The sequence below is a fragment of the Chionomys nivalis genome, chromosome 21, assembly GCF_950005125.1.
Source record: "Chionomys nivalis chromosome 21, mChiNiv1.1, whole genome shotgun sequence".
Lineage (NCBI taxonomy): Eukaryota > Metazoa > Chordata > Mammalia > Rodentia > Cricetidae > Chionomys > Chionomys nivalis.
In genome coordinates this window covers 30,698,114-30,725,987 of record NC_080106.1, presented here as the reverse complement: position 1 = coordinate 30,725,987, position 27,874 = coordinate 30,698,114, and the positions used below count along the sequence as shown (strand labels likewise).

At 41.3% G+C, this 27,874-nt stretch overlaps 2 protein-coding genes across 5 annotated transcripts in view; one reads left to right on the top strand and one right to left on the bottom strand.

Annotated features, from left to right (window-relative positions):
• Window positions 1-72: 72 nt before the first annotated feature.
• Setd6 (SET domain containing 6, protein lysine methyltransferase) lies at window positions 73-4,014 on the top strand. Its single transcript, XM_057753984.1, has 7 exons — window positions 73-452; window positions 534-675; window positions 794-988; window positions 1,115-1,235; window positions 2,048-2,228; window positions 2,324-2,466; window positions 2,607-4,014. Exons 1-7 carry the CDS (start codon window positions 83-85, stop codon window positions 2,922-2,924), a joined length of 1,470 nt encoding a protein of 489 aa, XP_057609967.1. The 5' UTR covers window positions 73-82; the 3' UTR covers window positions 2,925-4,014.
• Window positions 4,015-4,138: 124 nt separating this feature from the next.
• The window catches only part of Cnot1 (CCR4-NOT transcription complex subunit 1), a 79,444-nt gene continuing 55,708 nt past the window's right edge, over window positions 4,139-27,874 (bottom strand). For 2 of the 4 annotated variants that reach the window (XM_057753979.1, XM_057753981.1), the window contains exons 31-49: window positions 27,290-27,586; window positions 26,107-26,247; window positions 25,908-26,012; window positions 24,970-25,089; window positions 23,028-23,219; window positions 22,200-22,342; window positions 21,293-21,401; window positions 21,033-21,202; window positions 20,170-20,422; window positions 17,151-17,399; window positions 14,648-14,811; window positions 14,190-14,307; window positions 13,425-13,526; window positions 12,116-12,289; window positions 10,955-11,104; window positions 9,531-9,711; window positions 5,730-5,862; window positions 4,703-4,837; window positions 4,139-4,556 (exon numbers count right to left, since the gene is read on the bottom strand). In XM_057753979.1, coding sequence (XP_057609962.1) covers window positions 4,478-4,556; window positions 4,703-4,837; window positions 5,730-5,862; window positions 9,531-9,711; window positions 10,955-11,104; window positions 12,116-12,289; window positions 13,425-13,526; window positions 14,190-14,307; window positions 14,648-14,811; window positions 17,151-17,399; window positions 20,170-20,422; window positions 21,033-21,202; window positions 21,293-21,401; window positions 22,200-22,342; window positions 23,028-23,219; window positions 24,970-25,089; window positions 25,908-26,012; window positions 26,107-26,247; window positions 27,290-27,586 — 3,015 coding nt within the window. In that variant the 3' untranslated portion in view covers window positions 4,139-4,477. The remainder of the gene's footprint in view (window positions 4,557-4,702; window positions 4,838-5,729; window positions 5,863-9,530; window positions 9,712-10,954; window positions 11,105-12,115; window positions 12,290-13,424; window positions 13,527-14,189; window positions 14,308-14,647; window positions 14,812-17,150; window positions 17,400-20,169; window positions 20,423-21,032; window positions 21,203-21,292; window positions 21,402-22,199; window positions 22,343-23,027; window positions 23,220-24,969; window positions 25,090-25,907; window positions 26,013-26,106; window positions 26,248-27,289; window positions 27,587-27,874) is intronic. The other 2 variants (XM_057753982.1, XM_057753983.1) reach the window with 1 other exon arrangement.

The window sequence follows — 27,874 nt, the reverse complement described above, 5'->3', positions numbered from 1 at the left end:
CCGGCGCCGGGACCCGAGCCCCGCCCCGCCCGCTCGCGTCCAGCGTCACCGGAAGCGCAGGGAGGACGCGGCGCCTCCTGGTATGGCGGCTCCGGCCAAGCGCGCGCGGGCGAGGTCGCCGGTCACCGCGGCCTCCCCGGTCCTGAGAGCCGCCCCCGCGCCCCTGCCGCTCCCGAATCCCGGGCGCGGCCACGTCATTTGCTTCTCCCCGCTGGCGGTGGGACCCAGCGGGGGCGAGCCCGACGGCGATGCGGTGGCCGGCTTCCTGCGCTGGTGCGCGGGAGTGGGGCTGGAGCTGAGTCCCAAGGTGGCGGTGAGCCGGCAGGGCACGGTGGCCGGCTATGGCATGGTGGCGCGGGAGAGTGTGCAGCCGGGGGAGCTGCTGTTCGCAGTGCCGCGCTCGGTGCTTCTGTCTCCCCACACCTGTTCCATCAGCGGCCTGCTGGAGCGAGGTGGGTAAGGGGCAGAGAGTTGGTTCCGAGGCTGGCGGCGGTGCCGCGCCGGGGCGGGCATTCACCTGGCGTCTTCCCTAGAGCGAGACACGCTGCAGAGCTTGTCGGGATGGGTGCCGCTTCTACTGGCGCTGCTCCACGAGCTGCAAGCCCCAGCCTCACCCTGGAGCCCCTACTTCGCGCTCTGGCCAGAGCTGGGGCGTTTGGAGCATCCCATGTTTTGGTGAGAGTCAAGGGAAGGGCTGGGGAGAACCTGTTTCAACCATTTTGCTCAGGGCACTGGATACCTGCAGCATCAGAGTGGCAGGTTGTAAAGGGTCCTGGGTGGGTTGTCCTTGCAGGACAGAGGAGGAGCGGCTGCGCCTCCTAAAGGGTACAGGTGTCCCAGAGGCCGTGGAGAAGGACTTGGTGAACATCCGCAGTGAATACTATTCCATCGTCCTGCCCTTCATGGAGGCTCACTCCGATTTCTTCAGCCCCACTGTTCGCTCTCTGGATCTCTATCGCCAGCTTGTGGCCCTTGTAATGGCTTATAGGTTAGTGCTTAAAGCCTAGAGCAGACCCTCGTCTTTAGAACCATTACTGCGGGGGAAGGTGGGAAAGAACAGTGATCCAGGTCCCTCACCCAAGACCGTGCCTTAGCTGAGTTCTCTCTGCGGCAGCTTCCAAGAACCGCTGGAGGAAGAGGATGATGAAAAGGAGCCCAACTCCCCCTTGATGGTGCCTGCTGCAGACATACTAAACCATATAGCCAACCACAATGCCAATCTAGAGTACTCTGCAGTGAGTGAACCCCTTGGCCTGGTTATGTGCATTGAGTCAAATCTTTGGGCTCCATTTTCCTACTATCGTGAAAATGAGATGAGGTTAGCTACTCTCCTGTGTACTTTTGGTATCTAGTTACAGTAAAATGGTGCGGACACACCTTAAGGCCACCAAAAAACTGCCCGCTCTGCCATGTCACCTCAGGCCACATGGTGAGCATAGTGGAACAGCAGTAATTCAGTACTTTTCAAGAGGTGGAATGTTCATGGCCAGAGGAAGCCCCCACTGTAGTGTTGATTCTGTATGTAACATTTTAAGACACACGTGTATGTGACTAGCAATTAGCAAATGGTTTGAGCCTGGTGGTTTACACCGATAATCTTGTACGGCTGAGGCAGGATTGAAGGCTCTGGGCCCACATTAACTCCAGACATCTGGTTTATACATTAAGACCTGTCGGCATATGTGACTTTCACTTATTCCTACTATTCTGACATGAAGTTTAACTTCTTTTTCACTGTGTAGCCCTGGCTATCTGAAACTCAAGAGATTACTTGGTAAGCACTGGGTGTGCATCACCAGGCCTGACCTTAACATTCTTTTTTTAAAAGGTAGTGACCTTTAAGTGTAGATAACTACTCAGAGATGCACCTGGTACGTGAAGCTGACCTGTAACATTGGTTTCACCTCCTTCTATAATGGAGGGTTTAACAGTAGACAATGGTATGCAGTCTCAGCCCAGTCAAATAGGCTCTTCTAAGAGTGAAGTACTCTTCATAGGCTGGGGGGGCGGACTAAGGTGTGGCCTCAGCTGTTCCCTTTTATCCCAGGATTATCTCCGGATGGTAGCTACTCAGCCCATTCCGAAAGGTCATGAGGTTTTCAACACATATGGGCAGATGGCTAATTGGCAACTGATTCATATGTATGGCTTTGCTGAGCCCTATCCCAACAACACAGACGACACAGCTGACATTCAGATGGTGACAGTCCGAGACGCTGCACTGCAGGGTGCGTCTGCCCACCCCAGCTTCCACTGATGCCTTTGCTGACAGCACTTGGTTTGCTGGAGTTATTTCCTCCCGTTTCCATCCATTACTTCACAGGAGCAAAGGATGAAGCTGAAAGGCAGCTCTTGTGTGAACGCTGGGATTTCCTGTGCACACTGGAGATGGTAGGGGAAGAGGGAGCCTTTGTGATTGGTCGTGAGGAGGTGTTGACTGAAGAGGAACTAGCCACCACACTCAAGGTATAGGCTGACAGTTATGGGGTGCTGGTATTTAGAGAAGCCAAACTCAAGACCAAGGGACTCGATTTTCCTCCAGTGATATATCTGTCGAAGCCCCCAGAGAGTAGCACATCCTAACTAAGGGCCCACATTCCCTCCAGGTGCTGTGCATGCCTGCCGAGGAGTTCAAAGGCTATAAAGTCCAGGCTGGACGGGGAGAGCAAGAAAGGGAACAGGACAGTTTGAAAATCACAAACATCCCCAAGCTCCAAGTAGCATGGAGACGGCTTCTTCGAGACAGTGTTCTGTTGACTCTACAGACCTATGCCACAGACTTAAAAACTGATCAAGATTTACTTAGTAATAAGGAGGTCTACGCCAAGCTCAGCTGGCGGGAACAGCAAGCCTTACAAGTCCGCTATGGTCAAAAGATGATCTTACACCAGTTGTTGGAACTCACAAATGAGCAGCTTCCCTGAATGACCAGCAGCGAGAACCTTTTAAGCTTGTGTTTTGTTGCCTGTAAAAGTAGCTGAAGGTAAACTAGGATTAATCCAAGGCAAGAGTTACATGTTGACATTTTAGGATTGAGATTAGCGCATTTGGGACTCGCTGCCAATTGTTAAGAACATTCTATTTTTATTGTCTTCGGATTTTTAATAAAATTTAATAAATATGAATTGAGCTCAACTTTGAGAAGTTCAACCTTTTTAAAGTCATTTCCTGTAGAGAACTGAAGCATAGCAGGTGGCTCTGCTGCACTTTCAGTCTGCTCAGCAGTCTCAAGTTGGTTCTCAGTGTCACAAAAGGACATCCAAGCTTCATTCAGCAAGGTAAATTATAAGTGTTTGTTTCAAACACTACTTATTCATACCAAAAAGCCTAAACCTAAACTGAATTCGTTTAACTGCAGATTTTCTTGCTTCAACAATTTCTCCCTGTTGAAACAGAAAAGGTATGCAAAAGTTTCCTTAGGCATGGTTATAGTAGTAATCCCAGTCTCCAGGAAGATGAGGTCAGAGATGGATAATCTGGTCTGCAAAGCAGTAGGGACCTTGACTCTAAAAAAAACTATAAGTAGTATCGGGAAGATTTGATCATTCAGCAAGAAGTGATTGTTATTTCCTGGGAGACTGGGCTATCTACTTTGTCCTCACCAGCACCGGCGGCGGCTGCTACTGAGAAAGGCAGTGGACTGCTATGCACGCCATGACTTTATGGTTAGGGTCTTTACACGTACAAGAAAGCTGAGCTAGGGCCCAGGAACTACAAAGGCTACAAAACAGAACATGGACAACATGGACCTGTTCTCCTCAGAACACTTAAAAGATCCTTACAAAAACCAAATGCATTAGTCCATCTGACTCTTGTTATTTAACTAAGCATGGTGACAGGAAGCCCGACGAGAGGTGGTTTCCTCTTCAGCTATGTTCTCCCTTAGGACCAAAAAGCAGGCCCAGCTTCCCTGAAGGCAAACAAATCCCATGGATCAACTGTGGACCGTCCTGTGTTCTCAGGCTATTAGAGTCTACCATGCCTATATTTTTTAATGACTTTAAGTTCTTTTTCAAGCTTCACTCCCTTTTTTTTAAGTGTTACATGAATGTAATGTTCTGCTGTTCTTTGGAATGCACAAGTGTCAGAAGACTTCTGAGCTATGCTCAAGCCAAGAACATGCCATCACTGCCTCCACTGCAAGGTACCAGTTTATGTACTTCCCTTAGACACACTTTGCACACACCCAAGAAGTTCAGACAAAAGTTTTCTCTTTCATATATTTACACAAGTTCAAAATGATATTCACAGCATCTTCTAAATTTTGGCCAAGAGTCAAAAAAAAAAAAAAAAATGCATTTAAACTTTGGAACTTGCCCACATAGACAAGAGGCCAACCCCAGCATTTGATGGGGCAGACACCCGAGAACCAAAGGGCTGGGAAAGTCAGGAGGAGCTGAAAGGATTCTTCAGTTTATGAACTTGGTTCAGTGGAACCAAGGTCGATGATGCCTCTGGCAAGGGATATACAGTTCATCTAACTGGCACCAGTCCCTTCCATCACTTGCTGAGCCTGTTTCTGTCCCATGCAGCACTGTGCAACAGATTGGAATAACCTGGAAAGTGAAGACAAGTACAAATTTAGGCCTAAGGATAGCTTAATGTGCATCAGCTATAACTGCCTTTTATCTCATAGACCCAAATTAGAAGCTTTTTCCCCCTTCTATTTCCCTGCTAGGTACTTAAATAATTTTAAACTCACTTTTCAATCTCTGGGGCACAGTGTACAAACTCATGGTTCCAGAACTTAAATGCTGGGTTTTTAATCAGCTCAATGAAGGTGATAAGAAGACCCCAAGGATGCGGCCTATTTACAATCAACCGTTCCAAAAGAACCCTAAAAGGGGGATAGAAGGGTTAATTAAAACATAAACAAATTAACTATACCTCCATTGCTTCTTTCTCTATTAATTCACTTAGAATTTTTTAACAATACTATAGCATATGAATTTTTTTAAACAATATTATAGCATATGTAAATGGGTGGAATTCTATGTGGCTACAAGTGCTGGCTTACACATTATACTGTGACCTGTTACTTGCAATGCTTGCTTTATTCTCACTTCATTGTTTCCTGGGGGCAAAGATTAAGGACTGAAGCCTTTGCTGCAGCTTTAGACATAATTACAAAACAAAATGGTACATTGTCATCCATGCAATAAACACAGTTCAGATGCATGAGTCCTAGCATTTCGTCAGGCAAATTAAAGTTGGGTTTTGTTTGTTGAGACAGGGTTTCTCTGTGTAGCCCTGGCTGGTTCTTTCTGAAACTCACTTTGTAGACCAGACTGGCCTTGAACTCAGAGATCCACTGCCTCTGCCTCCCTAGTGCTGGGATTAAAGGCGTGCATCATCACACCCATCATAAATTAAATCTTTAAGGTACCTCACTGTACTATGTACCAATTTCCAATCCTATACATATTTAAACAACAGAAAACAGAGTATGATCCTACTACAGCTCTTCCTTAAAACCTTAAAAAGGAAATACATACAAAGGAAGTCTGTATTATTCAAGAATCTGTATACAAATGCTACTGCCACTGGATACATACTTGCCACCAAGTATGTCGCTGTTATTGTAAACTAGTCCCTAGCACCCCAAAGCAAACTGTCAATATAGCAACTTTTGTAATTCTCCAGACATGCTTTAGTGTAAGACAGCTGAACTGGGAATGTATAGAGCTCCATTCAGGGCCCTTTTAAGGCATCTTGACAATAAATCTCACCTTGTGATCTGTTCCTGAATTGCCTCGGTGTTCGCCTCGGCAAAAAGGTACAGCATGGTGCAGCTGAAGTAGTGAGTGTGGCTGTTTGGGTACCGCAGCTGGTTTGCAATTGCATTTAAGAAGAGATATCGGCCTAAAAAATTAAGGAATTTTGATTTAGGGTTCACTCCTGAAAGGCCAATACGGGAGACAATTGCTTCTATTTCTGAAGGGGACTGACACATCAGGGACCTTCCCTTTAACAGCACAGGTAAAGAATTAGCATGGCCCTGGTGCAAGATGACATCAGAATCTGTAGGGTGTTCTAAGTCAGTGATTCCCTAGTGCTTCTCTGGATCCCACTGCTTCTGTGGGGTTTATCAAAAACACTTTTCATGTTATGAATTAGCAAAATTCTTACATACTTGTTTTTGAAACCATCTCACTATCCAACCAGCTAAAACAGTCTATTTCATCTAGCACTTGGAAAACTGCTTTGTAGACTTGAAATAGGCACAATGAAGGAAATGCCTTCCTATGATGAAAACAGCCCTGACCTCAAAGTCTTTAGAGTCTTGCCCCTAAAGATCCTTATACTGGTAGAATAACAGAGGATGGGGGTATCAAATCCAGAATAGTTCACATGTCCAGAGAGCAATCGATCTCTTCTTATCTGGATTTGATTATCTTGTTTGTACAGCTATCACAAGGACCCTTAAACACCTAAAGAATGTTCAATTGTTAAACTTTGCTTTTACATTCAAGTACCTTTTGAAAATAGGTAAGCAATACCAATCTATATATCAAATATAGTCATCCTTTCAAGATATGTAGCAAAGTTAAAAGTAACAGCCCTAAAGTACACAATGAGTGCTAATGTGGAAAATTCTCAAAAAGCTAAAAATACATCTGTCACATGACTCAACTACATGCACAGCTCCTTCGCATATGCCCAAAGAACACATTCTATTCCACAGACAGTGGCTCAACTGTGTCCACTGCTGCTCTATTCACAATAACTAAGAAATGGAAACAACCTAAATGTTCTTCAACCAGTGAATGAGCAATAAAAATGTACATTTACACTATGGGCCACTTATTCAGGCTGATAATACTCCCAAGAGCCAAAAGGAAAAAAAAAAAGTCATGAACTCTGCAGGTAAATTGATGAAACTAGAAATGATCTCACTGAGTTGAGCAATGACAAACATCTCATGCTCTTCTCCCTTTCCCCTCCCTCTCTCCAGGCTCTTAGCTCCCCATCTTCAGAAATAAGTACATATCCTGGAGCAACTGTAAAAGGCAGAAAAATAAAAAGGGCCCCTGCTGGGGTTAGGGGTCAGTGGGGGGGGACAACAGGATAAAAGTACAACACAAGGAAAATGAGAAAAGGGGAGAGAATAAAGTAGGGATGTCTGGAAAAGTCATAAGGAGCCACACTATTAACTATTTCTTTAAGAAAAAAGGGGGGGGGGGCTGGAGAGATGGCTCAGAGGTTAAGAGCACTGCCTGCTCTTCCAAAGGTCCTGAGTTCAATTCCCAGCAACCGCATGGTGGCTCACAACCATCTGTAATGGGGTCTGGTGCCCTCTTCTGGCCTGCAGGCATACACACAGACAGAATATTGTATAAATAATAAATATATAAAAAAAAACCCTATAAGAGTCCTGACTTAGCCACAGAAGAAGCAAAATGTGACTGCCTTGCTGAATAAGGTACTGAGCCACATGGCTAGCACAGACAAGAATAATGGGCTAATATAAGTTATAAGAGTTTATAAGAACCTGAGCTAATGGGCCAATCAGTTTATAACTAATGTAGACTTTGTGTGATTTCTTTGGGACTTAACGATTGCAGGACCAGACAGGACAGAAAACTCAGTCAACAAATGGTGCCCACATGGACAACTGCATCCAAGCCTATGAGCTTGGGAAGAATTCTAGATTTAAAAAAAAAAAAAAATAGAGTTAAGTACAACTTATTTATAGCAAAATTTTCTCAGGTGGGCTCTGTTTGCTAGAGGCAAAATGTGTCTCATTTAAGAGAGGCTTCCTGACTCAGCCTTAGCTGTAAAATCTTGCAGCTCTTTTAAGAGGTCCTGACACGAATACTTAAATGGTGTTGATGAAAAGCTGACCGCATGCTTTTTGGTTTTCAGCCATAGCAGGAAAAAAGCAGCGCCGTTTTAAAAAGCTGGCTTTCTGGGCCGTCCTGCCAGCACAAACTTTGACTCTTTCAGGCAGGGGGTCCAGCTACAGATCATTTGAATGTGGTTTGTGAGCAGACTGCTGCAGCTTGCTTGGTGGCAGGGACCTTGAAATGCCATAGAGTTGTGGCATTAAACATGGGTACAGCTGGTACCTCTGCCAGGAGGTTGGAATCTCAGAAAGCTAAGAAATAGGCTGGATCCAGCGGTCAGAGTCACGGCTTTAATCCTACCCATACTGCTTAGCAAATTAAAGACTCGTGGTCAGAAAAAGAGAGAGATATACAGTAAAGATAGATTCAAAGACAAAAAAAAAAAAAAAAAAAAAAAACCTCTCAATGGTTTACTGTGTGTTTAAAATATATGTAGGCCTGGGAGGGGGGAAAAAAAAAGACAGTAGTTGGGTGTGGTGGCACACACCTTAATCCCAACACTTGGGAGGCAGCTTGATCTATAAGAGCCAGTTCCAGGACAGATTCCAAAACTATAGAGAAACCCTGTCTCGAAAAACAAACAAACAAAAACCTGTAATAGATATAAATCTATGTATAAATACAGTCTAAATGAAAATTTCTCATCTGGGCTGATAACGCTTTTAACACCAAAAAACACCTAATCAAAAAACCTCAACATCAGGCATGAGATGCCCTCGAGTCACTGATCTGGGTTATCCAAGAGACTTCCAAAATATAGGCTGCGGCTAGTGCCTTTGGTTGTGCCCCCCCCCCCCCCCCGGGTCAAATGTAACCCTCCACTCCATTGCTGAAAACACCATGCACTTCAGACACAGTGCCCTGAGGTCTGAGCCTGGAACTGGCCTGGATGTCTCTTCCCCGAGGACTAGCTTTCCTTTCAAAGTACTAGAAGGCACCATGCAAGCTTCCAAAGGAGGGAGGAAGCAGCAGTTCTAGCCAGCTGTGATGCCTCTGAACCACACCAGTGACCAGCATGACACAATATCCCTAAGGGTACAGCAGGGGCACACATACCGTGGAGACAACAAACAGCTCTTCAACAAGGGTAACCATGCCTGGGATTAAAAAGCCAGGGCTAGTGAAGTCATGGGTTGTGGAGAAGAACCTACACCATTGCCCTCAGCAACCTAACCCCTAATTACACTCTAAATATTTGAGCTAGTTGTCCATATACCCACAGTAAATGTAGTTCTAACCCTTCATCAAGGAAACTTATTTTTGAAATTGCCAGAAGCAACCACAACCAGTCAGACTGCTGAGTTGTGAAGCTCAGGTCTAATAGACACATACATCTTCAGAGTACTCTACACAGCTGAGCTATCACTCCAGCCCCCATCCTTAATCTTCTTAAACATTTAATAACATGCTTTGTTCCTTGGCAAGTAGATATAATAAATGATACAGTGTAGTATGAGCCTCTGCTGAAGGCTACCAAAAAGACCATACTTACTTTTACACATTTTACCGCAATCAGGAATACCAACATATTTACTGACATGACAAGATTTTGGGCAGTTTTTCTTTGCACTTTATGAAAAGAGCATTCTTTAGTGTGGCCTAAAGAAATTTTCTAGATTCTTGAATTTTATCTGTGGCAAAGTACAAAGAATTTGGCGATGCAAACTGGCCAGCTTCACTCACCCTCGGTGTCTAAGTCCACAGCCAGATTCTGGAAGATGTCCATGTGTGCTGAGTGGGTGATGGTGCTCATTGAAGGCGTGCTGCCCTTGTTGTGGATGTGTGCGATGGCCTGAGTCCCTACATAGAGCACCAGTGCATTGATAAGCTGGAGGTTGTAGCGATTGCCAGGCTCGTTAGATACCTAAATGGGCAAAAGAGAACACTTTACCAAAGAACTAACTGACTGGCACTACTCTTTTTTTTTTTTTCCCCAGAGACAGGATCTCATAACATAGCTCTGGCTGGGTTCCAACTAAGAGAGCCACCTGCCTCTGGTTCCCAGTGCTGAGATTCAAGTGTGCACTACTATGCCCCACAACACTATTTCTCAACCCATCTAAAGGCTCTCTAGAAGCGATACACAGGTCTTGCTATTCTTTGCGATTTAAATAAAAGAAATGTGCTCAGGACTGTGAGCTATACTAATACACAGCTGCCCTAAGAGTGATTCAATCAGGAGATGTCAGTTCCTTTAGGAAACCAAACACTGTATCACTTTTCACATTAGAAAGCTATAAAATAGGGGCTGGAGGTATGTATGGCTCAGTGGTTAAGAGCACTGGCTGCTCTTCCAGAGGTCCTGAGTTCAATTCCCAGAGACCACATGGTGGCTCACAACCATCTGTAATATCTGGTGCCCTCTTCTGGAGGCAGAATGTTGTGCACATAATAAATAAATAAATAAACAAACACACAAATACATAAATAATTTTTTTTTTAAAGAGAGCTATAAAATAAAACTTAACCATCCAAAACAAGCACAACAAGTTGTTGCACAAGGTGCTAACACTGGAAAGTCAATTCTACTTCAAGTCACTCTATAAAGGAAATTTAACTGCAATCCCTTTATCTAAGCCAGGACTTACAGAAAGTAATGTCTTTTCCCAAGTGGTTTCATCTATAACTGGGTCAATGATAAAATATTAGTAAAGTGGGGGCTGGAGAGATGGCTCAGAGGTTAAGAGCATTGCCTGCTCTTCCAAAGGTCCTGAGTTCAATTCCCAGCAACCACATGGTGGCTCACAACCATCTGTAATGAGATCTGGTGCCCTCTTCTGGCCTGCAGGCATACACACAGACAGAATATTGTATACATAATAAATAAATAAATAAAAATATTAGTAAAGTATATAACCCAATTAAGGTCATCCAATGAACAGGTATGACAATATTTTGGTGTGTATATGGGGATGGGTGTATTTTGGGGGGTGAAGTCTTGCCAGTGTAGTTCAGGCTGGCCACAAACTCGTGATCTGTCTGCCTTAGTGCCCAAGAAACAGGTGTGTATTGCCAAATTCAATTTCAACAATGTTTCTAAATGAGACACACAATGTGCAGTGCACACAAAGACAGAGCAGAGAACAAATTAAGTCAAACCAATTAACCTGTAGGTTACTGCGCAGATCCGACAGAAAAGTGACAGGGGATCGAGTTTTAAGATAGGAATCCAGATCTTTTTTGAACTGAGGTGGCATCACTCCAGTGAAATTGGTGAGGATCCGAGGCGCAATGTTAATTTCACTCAGCATGTCCACCTGCCACAAATAGCAAGAATTGGAATCAAGCACAGAATTAACAAATCACACCTAAGACAGAAAAGTTAGGACAGCTTTCTAAAACTGTCCACACTTGCACACAGATGGTGAATACCACACATTAGAAATTTCGCATTATTAGGAAGGGAAATTAAAGAATATTTTTATGCTGTAACGTGCATTGTTAGGCACTGAGGCACTGTCTTGATTTCAAATCAGTACAGATGGAGACTCCTCACTCACCACCAAGAACTCCAGTCACCAAAAGAAGCCCCAGTCAAATAAGAGAACGTTACATGCTTTTTAAAATGTACTTGAAAGGGGCTTAACATAGATTCAAGAGCAAATTTAAAAGGCTAGTATTTATTTATGCAAATGATGGTATGATTTTTAAGTGGTCCCTTCCCTTAAACAATTTAAAGACATACACAATGAAACTTGTGAGCTACAGATATTGCAAAGATTAGGTTCTTCTTCAACTATGCAGCATGGGACTAGTTCAACATTTAGTCTGGGATTCAATAATTATACCTAAATTTAATGTCAAAATTATGAGAAACAGTAACCAGAAAAATAGTATAAACCAATATTCAGGGACAATATCATGCCTATCACGATTAATAACAGAATTAGCTACCCGAACAGTACCATTACCTAAAGCACACATGCATATTGAAAGGATTAAATAATGATTTTAAAAATAGGCTGCTCAATAAAGGGCTGAAATATTAAGATAAAAAAATTTTTCCTTTTGGAGCTGTGAAAGATGGCCCAGTGGTTAAGAGCACTGGCTGCTTATGCAGAGGACCTGAGTTCAGTTCCCATCGCCCACATGCCAGCTCACTCTCTAATTCTACTTCAAGGGGATCTACTACCTTCCTCAGGCCTCTACAGGCTCACACATGCACATGTTACACATAAACTCACACACATATACATACACAGATTAGAACTAAAATTGAAAGACAAAAGCAAAACAAAACAACCATGCTCCATCTATTTAAACTTTACCTTCAGGTTAGGAGTGAATGGGTCTGGGAGCCTCATATTTCTTGGGAAGGCACTCAGGATCAAATTTCTTAACTGGATACAATTAGGAGGGATCACATCACAGAACCCATAATGGTAATCACAAAGGAACTCTGGGAAATCATGCAAAAGAACTAGCAGCACTCTTAGAGTACCCTACACAAAAAGGAAAAAATGTTCCACACTAAGAAATCAGTATTTCTACCCGCATCATGAATTTTAACTCTGGTCAAAAATGCCAAAAGTATATGTTAGTAACATTTAAAAAAAAAATCTATAGGCTTTAATAAATATTGTTAAGAGCATAAAAATAATTACATGTAAAAGCCATAAAAAATTAGCTTTAAGACCTGGAGCCCTGAATAAAGGGCAATAATATATTCTGCACAAAAACAATACAACGATGCAGCATCTATCCCCAGAAGCTAGAAAGAGAACTGTAAAATGAACAAAATCAAACAAAGATATAAAAAAGGGGGGGATACATCAACTGAAAACACTTACTAAAAAACACTTGCTGTTTAGATCAAAGCTAGCTAGTTCTTGACAAGTTAGTAAATTCAACAATTCTGATAAATAGGTGGTAGGAACCCCTGAGCAACCCGATATCACCTAGCATGTGTAAGAAGGTCCTAGGTTTGATCCCCAGTGCCATAGAAAAACAATTTAAAAAGGGTACATCTGTACCTGAAAATCTTATTATGAAATTACTAAAGACATCAGGTAGTACACGCCTTTAATTCCAGCAAAAGGGAGACAGAGTCAGGATGATCTGCGTTCTAGGCAAACCAGGGTCAAATAGTGAGGCTCTGCCTCAAGAAATAAACATCTCTGGAGATATGGTTCAGCAGTTAAGAACACTTGCTGGTCTTGCAGAGGACCAAGGTTTCATTCCCAGCACCCACATGGTGGCTCACAACCATCTGTAACACCAGCTCCAGGAGCTCCAGCATCCTCTTCTGTATTCCCTGAGCACCGGACCCACAAGTGATGCATATATACATACATGCATACATGCCAAAGTCATACACATAAAATAAAACTAAGAAGAAAAATGTTTAAAAGAAAAAAACCACTAAGGAAATAGGAGTTAAACCCCCAGTGAGATTGTACAAAACTGCTAAAATGGGGGCAGGGAGAAGAGCAGAGAAGATAAAAACCTAAACTGGTAGAGACACTACTAATACTAGAGTACCCTTAAGTAGGGCCTCTGAATCTTGTGTTACTGTAAAAACGTAGTAACAGCCCACATGTTAAAAAAAAATCCCAATTATTTTTAAGTAAAAATTACCTTATAGAGGATTTGCATAGGTTTAGTGAGTTCCACATTTCTAAGGAAAGGCGCTAAATATTTGAATAAATCAATCAACAGCTGTGCATACATAGGCCACCCCTAAAGAAAGAAATGTATATGAGTTGTAGTGACATTTAGAAGTTGTTCAGTTATCAAAAGGTTCCTCAGGTTATTACACTGTGGTCATCCACACTAACATCAGTGGAGAACATTGACATGACAGGACCTCTTGATTATTTATTTGCTTAGTGTGGTAGGGAGCACATGTTTCATGAGCACATATTTCATCTTTTTGTGGGCATGCCATGCACGTGTCTGCGTGCCATGGTTTGCATATGGAAATCATAAAACAAAACCAAAAGTGATTATTTCACTTTCTTAGTCACTTTTGACATACGGCAGTTACATTTTCTTCTGGTCTGGAGTCAAATGAAGTACTATAAGTAGTATTCTTTTGCCACTTAGTTGCAAATTGAGACAGTTCTCACATTAAATTATTGTTAACGCAAAGGATTAAGAGACTGCCAGAGATGGTCCATAACAAAGCTAGAGAAGCAGCACCCAAGAAAGCCTTATGTATTCAAGTACTTGATAAGTCTCTTTACATTCTGTAACCTGACATTTAATAATTACCAAATAACATGCTTGGGGAAAAAAAAAAACTACTACTACTAAGTAACTAATAGAAATCGATATAAACAGTGCTAGTAAGCCCCCAGGTAGTTACAGGCTTCATCTGTGGGAGATAAACTGCAGCCACACCTTCTGCTGTGGCGTATGTGCCAGCATTCTTGCAATAAAGATCCGATGGGAGATCAATTCAAGCCAGGCATATACAAAGCCAGGAGCTTTAGTAGGCCTTAAGATGTGGAATGTATTGCTGAAAGAAAAATTTCAGAAGCTCAAACTTAAATATATCAAACAACATCTGAATGCAGACAATATGCAAGTTACTTTACAAAAAAATAACTTGTACCTAAACAAACCAAAAGTTCTACCTGAGTTTGACTACACTAAACCAAGTCCTTAAATCTTAGCAAGTGCAGCCCGTGGTGTGGGATTCATGCCTTTAATTCCAGCTCTTGGAAGCTAGAATCAGGAGAATTAGGAGTTCAAGACCACCAGCCTCATTAACACAGGAACTCTGGAGGATAATCTGATCTATAAGGCCCTATGTCAAATGACAACAAATATAAATCTCTACTAAGCCCAACACTCACCAGAAAGCTGTAAGAGTCTGGAAATTAATGGTTTCCAACACATGCTCAGGTGCATTGAGCTCCAACAGCAACATGATAAAAATCCTATGGTAGGGAAGCTGCTGAAATTCACTCTGCCGAACATCATGATCCTGTAGGAGAACTCCCACCACAATCCCGAGAACCTATACAGAATACACAATTTACAACTCATTAGTCACACAGATAAGCCACTTGCTGCTTTCAATTCATGACTTTTTAATTTTATTTGTTTATTTTCTTATCTGTTTAGGTTGGTTTTATGAGACAGGGTTTCTCTGTTACAGCCCTGGCTGTCTTGGAACTCATCACTGTGTAGACCAGGCTAGCCTTTAACTCAAGAGATCTGCTTACCTCTGCCTCCCAAAACTGATGGGATTAAAGGCGTAGGCCACCACTGCTCAGCTAACTCGTGATTCTTTTATCTTGTGTTCTTGGACTGAACCTAGGCCCTCACAAATGTTAGGCATGTTATTTTATCACTTTAGTGCTATCTTGAGGCCTTTTTAAAAATATTTATTTATTTATTATGTGTACAGCATTCCTTCCATGTATGCCCGCAAGCCAGAAGGGGGCACCAGGTCTCATTACAGATGGTTGTGAGCCACCATGTGGTTGCTGGGAATTGAACTCAGGATCCCTGGAAGAGCAGTCAGTGCTCTTAACCACTGAGCCATCTCTCCAGCCCACTTGAGGCTTTTTTAAAAACAACAACAATTAAAAAAAAAAAAAAAAAAAACAAACCAAAACTTTGGGACAAGGTCTAAGACACCTAAAAGCTGGCTTTGAACTTACAAGTCTCACTGTGATGCTCCTGCCTCACCCAGTCTTTCAAATACTTACTACAAAGCACTTTGAAGGAAAAAGACACATGCCATTTTAACACAAATTTGTATTCTGGCAGAGATATTTGTTTAAATCTGTGTTTCCTCTGAATTTCATTGTCATTGGACCAAAACTTCTACATCCTCCACAGATGGCACTGGTTATTCTAAAGCTATAGAAACCTGGATGTCTCTTCATGTTTCATCATACTGAACACAACAATGTTAAATCTAATGTGACCTGATGGCAACAAGGGGCAAATGGTTCTCAGCTCTCTTAACAGTCTACTCAGTTTGCTCACTGATCAGTGTGTGTGTGTGTGTGTTGGGGGGGGGGGGGGGGGTGTGACAATAAGGACCCAATTGTATTTCTTCAAGAGCAAAATCTAGTCAAGGCTTACACATGGGCACCATTTGTAAATGTAGACTGCACTGTCGTTTCCTGGCTACCCAGACCCATTTAATCATACAGAAATTGTGTAATTACAGCAATACTTGGCCAATGGCTTAGGCATATTCCTAGCTAGTTCTCACATCTTAAATTAACCCATTTCTATTCATCTATGTATCACCGTGAGGCAGTCTGTGGCTTACATATAATGTTTTGGCATCTTTCTCCTTCGGGTGGCAGCAGCTATATGGTATTTCCTTGACTCGGCCTACTCTATATATCTCTGTTCGAATTTCCCTCCTGGCTTTACTCTGCTAAACCATTGGGCAAAACAGCATTATTTATCAACCAATAAAAGCAATACAAAGACAGAAGGACATCCCACATCAATTTTGACATTCAACTATTTAAAAAATCCTGCCAGAGCCGGGCAGTGGTGGCGCACGCCTTTAATCCCAGCACTTGGGAGGCAGAGGCAGAGGCAGGTGGATCTCTGTCAGTTCGAGACCAGCCTGGTCTACAGAGCTAGTTCCAGGACAGGCTCCAAAACCACAGAGAAACCCTGCCTCGAAAAACCAAAAAAAAAAAAAAAATCCTGCCAGGGGGCTGGAGAGATGGCTCAGAGGTTAAGAGCATTGTCTGCTCTTCCAAAGGTCCTGAGTTCAATTCCCAGCAACCACATGGTGGCTCACAACCATCTGTAATGGGGTCTGGTGCCCTCTTCTGGCCTGCAGGCATACATACAGACAAAATATTGTATACATAATAAATAAATTAATTAATATTAATAAATAAATAAATAAAAAATCCTGCCGTATAAATCAGGTCATTAATTAAATCTCACTCCTGATACTGGTCTACCCAACTAGACAACAACTAGGGGTAGGAAGACACCACCCACCTGCTATCTCCTATTGGGATCATCTAAGCAGTAACACACCAAAATACATTTTGGATTTCTGTATTTAAATATTGTTAAATACTATTTTCTTTTAACTGAGGTGAATATTATCACTTCATTTTTGGATGAAAAAAAGCTACTACAAAAGGTTTTATGGGCTGGGTGTGATGATACATGCCCCTTAATCAAGCACTTGGAAGGCTGAGTCTGGTCTACATAGTGAGTTCCAGGTCAGTATAAAGGGCTACACAGTGAGTACCTGTCTCAAACAACAAAGGGTGGTAGAGGTGGGAACCACACACAACACAATGGAGCAGAAAAAAAACAAAAACCCCACAAAAACCCAAGGATCAAGAAAGCACTCCAGACCTTATTTAGGAGATTGATCTTTGTGACAGTGTTGGTGGCCTCCCCAGAGTGCTTCACTAACAGTGCAATGAGGCGGACAAAGGCATCCAGGTTGTGATAGCACTTGGCTCGTATCATGGTGGGATTAGCAGCAGGATTGTGCTGCTGCTCTGCTTGAGCACGGTAACTGATTTCAACACACATTTCAGTGCAAAGACGAAAAAACCTTGTTATGAGGTCATCAGTCTTAAGTATTCCTTGTTGGTGCATCTACAGTAGGAACAACCAACACAGTGAGATCATACTCAACATCAACTTTATACATGTTAGCTTTCAAGCAACCACACTATAGTTTATTTCCATTTCTAAGTCTTATTTTGTGAAAAGATGCCATTAGAAAAATGACCCCTCTATTATTGAAGAGCCATGACAGACTTCCTCCCAATTTTAATGCATGGAGAAGATTGAAATTGACAAAGAGATATAATTAGCCTTGAACAAGAGGGTATGTACAAATAATTCAGGAAATTATATAAATAACACTAACTTTTAAAAGCTTTCAAGGTGTTAATATAGTGTTCTCTCAGAAAGACTCAATAGCTTGTACATTTAACTTCCTATAAGTAACACTTCTTCTAACAGTAACCCTCCTCTTATTTAACCACTGGCAAAGCTTTGGAAACTCTGGCCAACTGCAGAAAAATTATTAATTTATTTAATAAATACTCAAGAATCAAGATTGTTATTTAAATGTAATGTTCTTTTATACTACTATAATTAGTGGAAAAGGCCAGTTCCAGGTCAGGCAGGGCTACATAAGCAACACTGTCTAATAAAAAATAAAAAAAATAAACAGTCACAGGGGAAGTACATTAAAGCAGAAGAAAGGTCATCTTGGAAAATTTAAAACTATTTAACTATCTTGATAAGCAATAAATAAATAGGTTGAATTATGGAAACAATGTAACCAAGCCAAGACAGAAGGCCAGCAAAAAGACCTTACTCCACTCTGAAATCATTTACAATTTTGAAGAGGAAGATGATGTGCCATGACAAAGCACAAGAAGTAAAAAGAAAATCCCTGGAAGGTCTACTGCACCACCTGCCTGAGAGATGGGTAAAGCAAATAAGGCGGAGCTAGACAGAAGCCACACCCATACCCAGAACACAAAAATGCCCATAAAACACCACACATTTGAATTTCTCTCAGTGGAATAAAAAAAAAAAAAAATCAAACTATAAACATAGATGGTAGCCTTTCAATGGAGTTATGTTTTATAATATCCTGGATTCTTTTAGCAGAAGAAATTTACATGGCATACTTTACTAGTATCATTTATGTTCAAAGTATATCCATCCAATTCTTAACAAGTTCATCCACACTTAACTGTCAGGTATTTTAAAAAGAGACCAATTAATCTTTCTTTGGCAAGACAACCAACTTTTGGTTTCAATTTGAGGAAATGGAAAAAAATAGAATAATCAAGTGTTATATCTTACTGAACAAATATTGTACCATTTTATTAAGGAAATTTTAAGGTCAGTTCAAGAAAGTACTATTCCTGACAAGTTCTGTTACAGTCAGGACACATTCTTCCTCTTTGTTGCTCCCATCACTGAAAACAGTCAGTAACGAACAAAAACAGAATACAAATGAACCATGACTACTTTTCCCCCAGTTTATTCTGTAACTGCTTTTTAAGATTTATTTTTACTGTGTTTGTGTGCCTATGGATGCTTGCTGGTGTGCACATATGTTCAATGGTGCAGATTTGTGCACATGAATGCAGATGTCTGCCAAGACCAGAGGTGCGGGTTGTTCCTGGAGCTGGATGAGTTACCCAATGTCAGCACAGGGAACTAAATCAGTCCTCTGTAAGAACATTACAAAGTATGTGCTCTTAACTGCCTAGCCATCCCTCTAGCCCACAACTACTTATTCTTGGTGTAGTGGTCTAAGAATGATCCCCATATAATCTTACGCTTAGTCACCAGGGAATGGCACTATTTGAGAGGGATTAAACCTGGCTTTGAAGTAGGTGTGGCCTTGTTGGAGAAAGTGTGTCACTGGAGGCAGGCTCTTTTTACTTACTTATTTATTAGGGGCAGTGCTGCATGACTGTGATGCTGCTCTACAGTTTCAAAAGTCTATGTCAGACCCAGTATGTCTCTTGTCTCTGCTTATGGATCAGGATGAAGCACTCAGCTATTGCTCCAGTGCCACATATGCCAGCATACTCCAAGCTCTGAAAACTGCAAGCAAGCCCCCAATTAAATGCTTTCTTTCCTAAGAATTGTCTTGGTCATGGTGCTTCTTACGAAGACACTTGGTACACGTGATTTTTAGAGAGCAGCTCAATTTCCAACACTTTCAATTTGCATCAGATTCAATAAACATATAAACTAAAGAAAATATGATAAAAATACTCTACTACCAAATAAGGATTTATTGTATCTTGTTTTTAAAAATGTGGTAGCTAGGTGTGGTGGCACAAGCCTTTAATCCCACCCAGCACTTGGGAGGCAGAGATGGGCAGAGCTCTGTGAGTTCAAGGCTAGTCCGGTCTACAAAACAAGTTCCAGGGCACACACCCAAAGCTATACAGAAACCCAGCCTCGAAAAACTACACACATAGGATATTCTAAAATTTTAATGTATTGGCTCAAAATCCATCACTGGTGACTATATTAGTAAAATAGGATATTCTAAAATTTTAATGTATTGGCTCAAAATCTATCACTGGTGACTATTATATTAGTAAAATGATATTCTGTAGCTTCATTTTTCATTTTCTGACCCCACTCACCATACATTGTAGCTATGACAAATGGGATAAATAGACTAAAGGAGTAAGAATACTGAATTTACGGTAGCCATCATCAGTAGTGAGGAAAAACACCCAGGCCATATTATTTTAACTGACCACGGCGGTGTTATTTTTGCTTGCATGAGTATAGAGGTAATTCTGACCACAGGTATACAACACTGAACTTTAATATTGGAGTTATCACACCCTACTTAATGTTGAATAAAAAGCACCTTTCTTTCCAAAAGCTCTACCTGTCCAACAAACGCAGAGAAAGCTTTGGTACTGTCACGGCCAGCTGCTGCTGAATGGTATAGATTCACCCATTCCCTCAGAAGATACTCTGCCTTCTCCCTCAGGCCTGGAGGGTCATCATATTCTGAGGCTTGAGAGATCCCAGAATGCATCATAAAGTTAGGGCCTCCGTGAGCACGATCAATCATTGCTTCATAGTTGGATCGCACTACTTCCATCAGCTGGGGCAATCTAGTATGATAAATTCACAGTGAAAATCAGTTAACCCACCATTTTTTTATTTTATAGATACACAACTGGACCATTTATCAGAACTTGGGAAAATCAAGTAGGCAAGGTTGGCTGGTCAATGAGCCCTAAAATCCACAGTGCTGAATTACCAGCATGCACAACTATACCCAGTCTTGTGTCACGCACATTCCTGTGTGTGTACATGAATGCATGTGCACATGCTTGTGGAGGCCAGAGGACAACCTCGGGTATTATTTCTACAGAATTTGTCCATGTTGTCTGGTGATAAAGTTTCTCACTAGAACCTGGAGCTTCCTAGTCCAGCACTGGTATTCCAAGTGTGCATCAATACACTTGATTTTAAGGGTGGGAGCATCCAAAGACTTGACTTAGATCTTCCTACAAGCATTTCACTAAACAGAGCCAGTGCTCAAACCAGGTTTCTGGTGCCAACTCATCAGTCATTGTATGCACAGAAGGCAGTTGAATTAGCATTCACACTTTCTGTTTTAGGTGAAATAGTCACAAAATAATGTTAGTGTGTACGTTAATTTCTAAAGCGCTTAGAGACTGCTGAACACACAAGGAAAGCAAAGCAGTCCATCCTTACCCTTCTGGAGCATTGCCTCTGGAATGAGCATTAATCCTCATGAGGGTTTCAATGGTATGGAATAGATCTGCCTCAGTAATATGGGCAACACTCCTTTCATCCACCAGCAGAATTTTTACCAGTTGCATAGCAAATGCCACGGCCATGTAGTTTAAGCCATTCTCCATTGACTGGAAACATAGCAAAAATGTGAGAGAGATAATTAAAATAATAGCACTCCCTAAATCCTTTAGTTCACTCAAGTTAAATTTCTTCCATACCTGAGCTAGATGAAGATCATATTGCTGCATGTTAACCAAATGATTTCGAATTAACAACTCCACAGCCTCCACATTATATTTATATTCATCTCGACATTCAATTAGGCACCTAGAAAAAGACAGTCTGTTAGCCATATTAAGCACACTGGCAATGTGTTCTACACAAAGGTATCTAAAGAGACAACTGCAAAAACAAAACAAAACAAAAAAACACAAAGCAAGAAACAAACAAAAACCACCAACAAACAACACAAAACAGTATCAAGCTTTAACACAGTAAGCAGGCTAGGGATAATGAAGCATAATCTAGGCTTAGCATATACAAGGTTCTCAGCAAACTGCCCAGCCAGCAGAAAGATTGTCTGAAATGTTAACAGTCCAGGCTTTGCTTTCACATTGGGAAGTAGGAGAAATTTCATTCAAGACACTAAAATATTTCCCACGAATGCTACTGTGAAATCTTGAAAACAAATGAACTAAAATGTATTCCTGAAAAGCATGTACTGGAACCACCCAACAATTCTTACCCCTTAAAAATAAAAAATTCAAAGCCCCATTTATTGTGTAAGCAAATGAAAGACATCTAGAAATAAATAGGCTATGTATATCAAAAGCTAGCCCACGGTGCTTTAGAGAGTCAGTGGTTTAGAATACTTTTGTTCTTGCAAAAGCCCCAGGTTTAATTTTCAGCATCCACATGGTGGCTCAGAATCATTCGTCACGCCAATTTCAGGGACTTCAGTTGTCCTCTTCTGTCCCCTGCAGGCACCCAGCACACAGAGTAGACATACAAGCATGCAATATATAATGTATGCAAGGAAAATATTTATGTACATAAAATAAAATTTAAAACCTAAAATAATGATAAAACTAGTCCAGTAATGACTAGTTTTCTAAGGTTACCCACCTTGTGATCTGTTTGTTGCACCATGGAGATCCATATGCCCTGCCATCCTGCAAAGCTTTTAGTACCAAGAGGTGACATTCCCTGTATCGCAGCAGCAGGTCAGCATCAGCACCACTTGTGGCATCTAATAAACCCTCTACAGCCTGTGGACAAAAGAAAGTATTCAAAACTATGGAAGATACAGTACTCAGACCAAGTATTCAAGCTGGAAATCAAACATAAGCAACTACATAATTTCTGAAGCTTAAAACTCTTATCTTCACTCTCAACTTTCATCTAGTTTAAACTTAATCATTATTATTTGCCATCTTAAGTCTCTACGCAGTCAAAAGTCAAGGGCCAGCCAGGCAGTGGTGGTGCATGTCTTTAATCCCAGCCCTTGGGAGGCAGAGGTAGGTAGATTTCAGTAAGTTTGAGGACAGCCTTCTCTACAAAGTGAGTTCCAGGACAGCCAGAACTACACAGAGAAACCCTATCTGAAGAGGGGTGGGGGTGGGGGGGTGGAGTGGGCCGTCAAGGGCTTCCCAATTTAATCTGCCCATTCCTCAGACACTTGTATCAATTTACTTACTAAATCAAAAGATATGTCTTTATATAATAGTATTCATTCACCATCATTTCCAAAATATTATCATACGGAAAAGATGTCCCATCTAGCTACTTCTAACTGCCATAACTACATTCTACAGCAAGGGGATAGGATGGGGGAAGTGTCAACAAAACTTGGTTTGTATTAATTTTTAAAGCCCAATTATAATTATATAGATTTAGATACAGGTCAGAGTCTATAAACCTAGTTCCTTCCATAAGCAATAGTTTAAAACCAACCTTCTGAAGTAATCCAAGAGCAGCTATCGCATCTCGAGAATTACGAGACAACACTACAACCTCCAAAAGACTTCGTAGAGCTTGGGCTTGAGGATTCATGGCCAGAGTTGGTGGAATGGCATGTAGGTGCTGCTCCAGTTCTGTAATACACTTATCATAAATCTGAGCTACATCATCTGTTGCCCAAGCTTGCTGTTTTAGAAAAAGAAATAACCAAAGGAAAAAAAAATTAAGGTTGTTCACTGGCATAATGTACTAATGAAATAGAAGTCTGTCCTCAGCATATTTCTCCAGCTTATTTTTTATTCAAATTATAAATTCTCTTCTATAGCCCCCAACATAATAAATGATCACAGAGTATAGTATCAATAATGCAAAAGACTGAGCACAGCACATGTGTCATCCAGGAAGCCTTCTGCAACTCAGAAGTCTTACAAGTTATAGAGCATGATTGGACAGAGTAGAAGTACAGCATCAATTCTGTGCTTTCCTTTTTTTCACCTTTCACAACAGTGTTTCTCTCTGTAGCCCTGGCACTCCTGAACTAGTTCTGTAGACCAGACTAGCCTCTAGCTTAAGAGATTCGCCTTCGCTGGGCGGTGGTGGCGCACGCCTTTAATCCCAGCACTCGGGAGGCAGAGGCAGGCGGACCTCTGTGAGTTCGAGGCCAGCCTGGTCTACAAGAGCTAGTTCCAGGACAGGAACCAAAAAACTACGGAGAAACCCTGTCTCGAAAAATCCAAAAAAATTAAGAAAAAAAAAAAAAAGATTCTCCTTCCTCTGCTTCCAAAGTGCTGAGATTAAAAGTGTGGGTCACCATGCCCAGCTATGTGCTCTTCCTATTAAAAACATACCACTGGCCTGAAAGCCTAGTGTAACCATAAAGACCTGAGTGCAAATCTTCAGAACCCTGTCAAGATGGGTGTGATGCCTCTCCCCCTACTTGACTCTAGGAAGAGAGAATAATTGTTCTTTAGGGGTGTAGCTGATATTGAATTGCCTGATCCAGTAAAAACCCTACCTATACCCATGCAAACATGCAAGTTGCCCTACTTAAATTCACTGGGTTAGTTATTTATTTGTGAGTGTATGGATGCATATGGAGGCCAGAGAATTAATTTGTGGGAATCAGTTTCATCCTTCCTGGGGAAAATACAAGTTTTCAGGCTTGTCGGCAAATGCCTCATTACACCACTGAGTCATTTCTCTGGCCCATCGGTAGGCTTTTCAAGATAAGTAAATAGAAAGGGTATAAAAGTGGGGAGAAAGGGAGGAAATTCGGCTCCAGAGGAACTAAAGGAGAATAAATGAGGGCACAAGAAAGGTAAATATGCTCAAAATACATACATGTATGAATAATGAATAAATCTTTAAACTATTTAAAAGACAGAGCCTTCACAAAATACATACTCAGTAAAGGCACTTTATATCATTCCTTCTAAAAAAGAAAACTACCAAAAGCAAAGAGGGCAACAGGTCACAACTTCTCAAGCATGGAAATGTTTTTCTTATATTCTCAACTTCTGTTAAATCTCTTGCACAATTTTAGAAACTCTACCTTCAAATAAAAGTAGGTATAAATTAAAGAAACAAACACATACTCTGGGCCGGGCGGTGGTGGCATATGCCTTTAATCCCAGCACTCAGGGAGGCAGAGGCTGGCAGATCTCTCTGAGTTCGAGGCCAGGACAGGCCCCAAAACTACTGAGAAACCCTGTATCATAAAACAATAAAACAAAACAAAAACAAAACAAAAAAAGAGCTACTCTGAGCTAAATATCATACAATGTCTACATACCATGCTGATTTAACAAACATCACCTATAACTCAATGGCTTCCATTCCCCTATACCCAATAACAAGCTCCCAAGCAGAAAGTGATGCATTATTAAATTATATTTCATAACACAAACATTTAATTTAATCCAAGTGAGGTAGTTACCTTCATGGGCTGAGCTAAAAATCCTGTAGGCTGACTTAAGTCATTTGTAGGTAAGAAGCCAGGCACATTTCGTGCAAACTCTTCATAGACGGCTAGCTGCTTTGGGTCCACACCGCCAACCTTAAAAGAAGAAAGCCTTTTTTTGGTAAAATTTCCTTCACAATCAAAAGAAACTTTTTTATTTAAATTTTGAGGTGGAGAGGTTGAGAAAGGGTCTCTCTATGTAGTACCAGAACTCACTATGTAAACTAGGCTGGTCTCAAACTGATAGATACTCCTCCTTCTGCTGGGATTAAAGGCATGAGCCACCATGCCCAGCTGAAATTTACTTTCGGAAAATAGAAATTTGTATTAGGATTCTGATAGAATCCTTTAATATAACATATGGCAGCATGCACACCCATAGACTTACACAGAAGATGTTTTCTCATTTTCCTGGTAGAGTCACTGTTATTAAGAACTTTTTCACTAGAGCCTCAAGTGTTGGTACAGCTATAATCTCAGCACTCAAGAAGCAGAGACAGATGATTAAAAGTTTGAAACAGTCTAGACGATATAGGAAAGCCCTGCCTCACAATAATCACTAAGAAATGGACTGTGTCGTGCATTCTCCCTTGATGTTGTTTGTATTAGGCCCTCACCGTCAAGCTGGGATCAAAGTGGAGCTACCAATAAAAGTATACCAGAAAATGTGAAAAAGCAAGTTGGTAAACAAGAGCTAACAAGTACATGAACTTTTTATACCAACACTGAGCAACTCTGGGGATGGGAAGAATTTCCATACCTGCTCCAAGACATTTTAAAATGAAATGATACTAGGGATGCTTTCTTCAGAAGCAGTATTTAGACACACTCCCCTAGTCCTGACGAGGTATTCATGCAACAGTAACACATAGAAAGCAAAGGTGAAGCAAGGAGAAAAGAGCCTCAATTCTCACTTTCAGCCTGATTTGCTCTGGCATCCGTTCCGCTTGATATGTTAATACAACAGGATCACAGTATCTGCGTCCTTCTTGCCGAGCATGTTTTCTCAGCTCAAATTCCTACAAATAAAAAAAGTCACTGAGGTTCTTGTTATAAGATACTTCCTCAAATTGAAAGAAACCACAACTTTAAAGATGAATGCTAAACACTTACAGTTGCCAATCTCTTGTCCATCTCAGGGCCTGCTTTCTCCACTGCAGTTTTCTGAATAAAACAGCAAGCTAATTCACAATTGTCCTGAGCTAACTGAGCAGCAGCCTGGTCCATCATTTCCCTTTGTTGTGGGGATGCAGTCTATGGAGAACACAAAAGAAAAGAAGTTATCTTACAATGTACAGTTAAGAGATGCAGTACAGCCGGGCGGTGGTGGCGCACGCCTTTAATTCCAGCACTTGGGAGGCAGAGGCAGGCAGATCTCTGTGAGTTCGAGACCAGCCTGGTCTACAAGAGCTAGTTCCAGGACAGGCTCCAAAGCCACAGAGAAACCCTGTCTCGAAAAAGCAAAAAAAAAAAGAGAGAGAGAGAGAGAGAGAGAGAGAGAGAGAGAGAGAGAGAGAGAGAGAGAGAGAGATGCAGTACAGTCAACAGGTCATTCCAAGTGTATATACTTATATACCAGCCACTACTCACAAGTATTTGCAATTCATTCACCTCTAAGATAAAAATACTTTTAAACATTTTATCAATTATGGTAAACATAGTGAACAATGGTTAACAGTAAAGAAACAAGTACTTCTAAATGTGATACCTGAGACTCAAGAGTAACCTGAAGACACAATGTGTGGTGACTACACATACAAAGTAATTTTAAATCATTTTATAATGCTCTAATCCAACTACTAGAATTAAATTCACCCATAACAGATTTTAGATTGTTTACTGTTTGTTAAAAAATGTTCAGCTCAAGCATGGTGGTAATGCCTCTGATGCCCCCACTGAGGAGGCAAAGCAGGTGGACCTCTATAAATTCGAGGCCAGCCTGGTCTCTATACATAAGCTTCAGGACAGCCAAGGTGTATATGATCATGACCCTGTTCAAACAAAGCTTTAGGAAAATTGAGTATCTGCTAAACACCGCTGAGCACATAAACTATGTACAGAAAAGTAAATGTGATCCTTTGCCTTAACACAACTTAAGAATCTAAAGACATCAGTGTTAAAGTGTGCCTTAACACAAAAAGGGTTATGGATTCCAACAAGGAAAGAGGGAAAAATTTATATTTAAAAGAAAGGGGGGGAGGTTATTTTAGGATAAAGTAGTAACAGTGGGTGTACATAGGCAAAAACTCTGGTAAACAAGTAATGAATTTTATAGTACATAAAATGATCCACTTACACGAAGGGCTGAGGCAAAACTGTTTTTTAGGTTGGTAGATATGCTCATCAGTAAAGGCTCCCTGCAAGTAATCATAGCCATTCCAGCTGTCAAGTTCCGCATCATGTGATGAGCTGCTATTCGCATTCTGGATTCCTCAGAATCCAGGGCGAAATCCTTTCTGACTATCTGTTCACAAGTAGTCATGGCAATCTTAATTGACCGATCTACCACAGGATGAACTAGCTCCTGGACAGCCCGTTCAATTGCTTGCCGCACACATTGCTTCAACTGTGGATGAGCCTGAAACAAAGGTATCTGGAGAAAGAAGAGAGGCACAAATCATGTCATCAGCTTATTTAAATAAGACAGCCAGATAGTGACTCTGGTATCCTCTCAATACTATAGAAACTACAGCATTTACTTAAAACTAGCAAAACCCCAGGAAACAAAAGCTGGGGAAAATAATAAATTGGTATAACCTGTAATTCATGCTTTTTAAAAATTCCCTTCAATTTTAATAGGAAAGCTGATCATTAAACACCTATTGCTTATAGATACATGAGTTTCTAACTTAAAATTATGTCTAAACTAATTGTTAAAAAG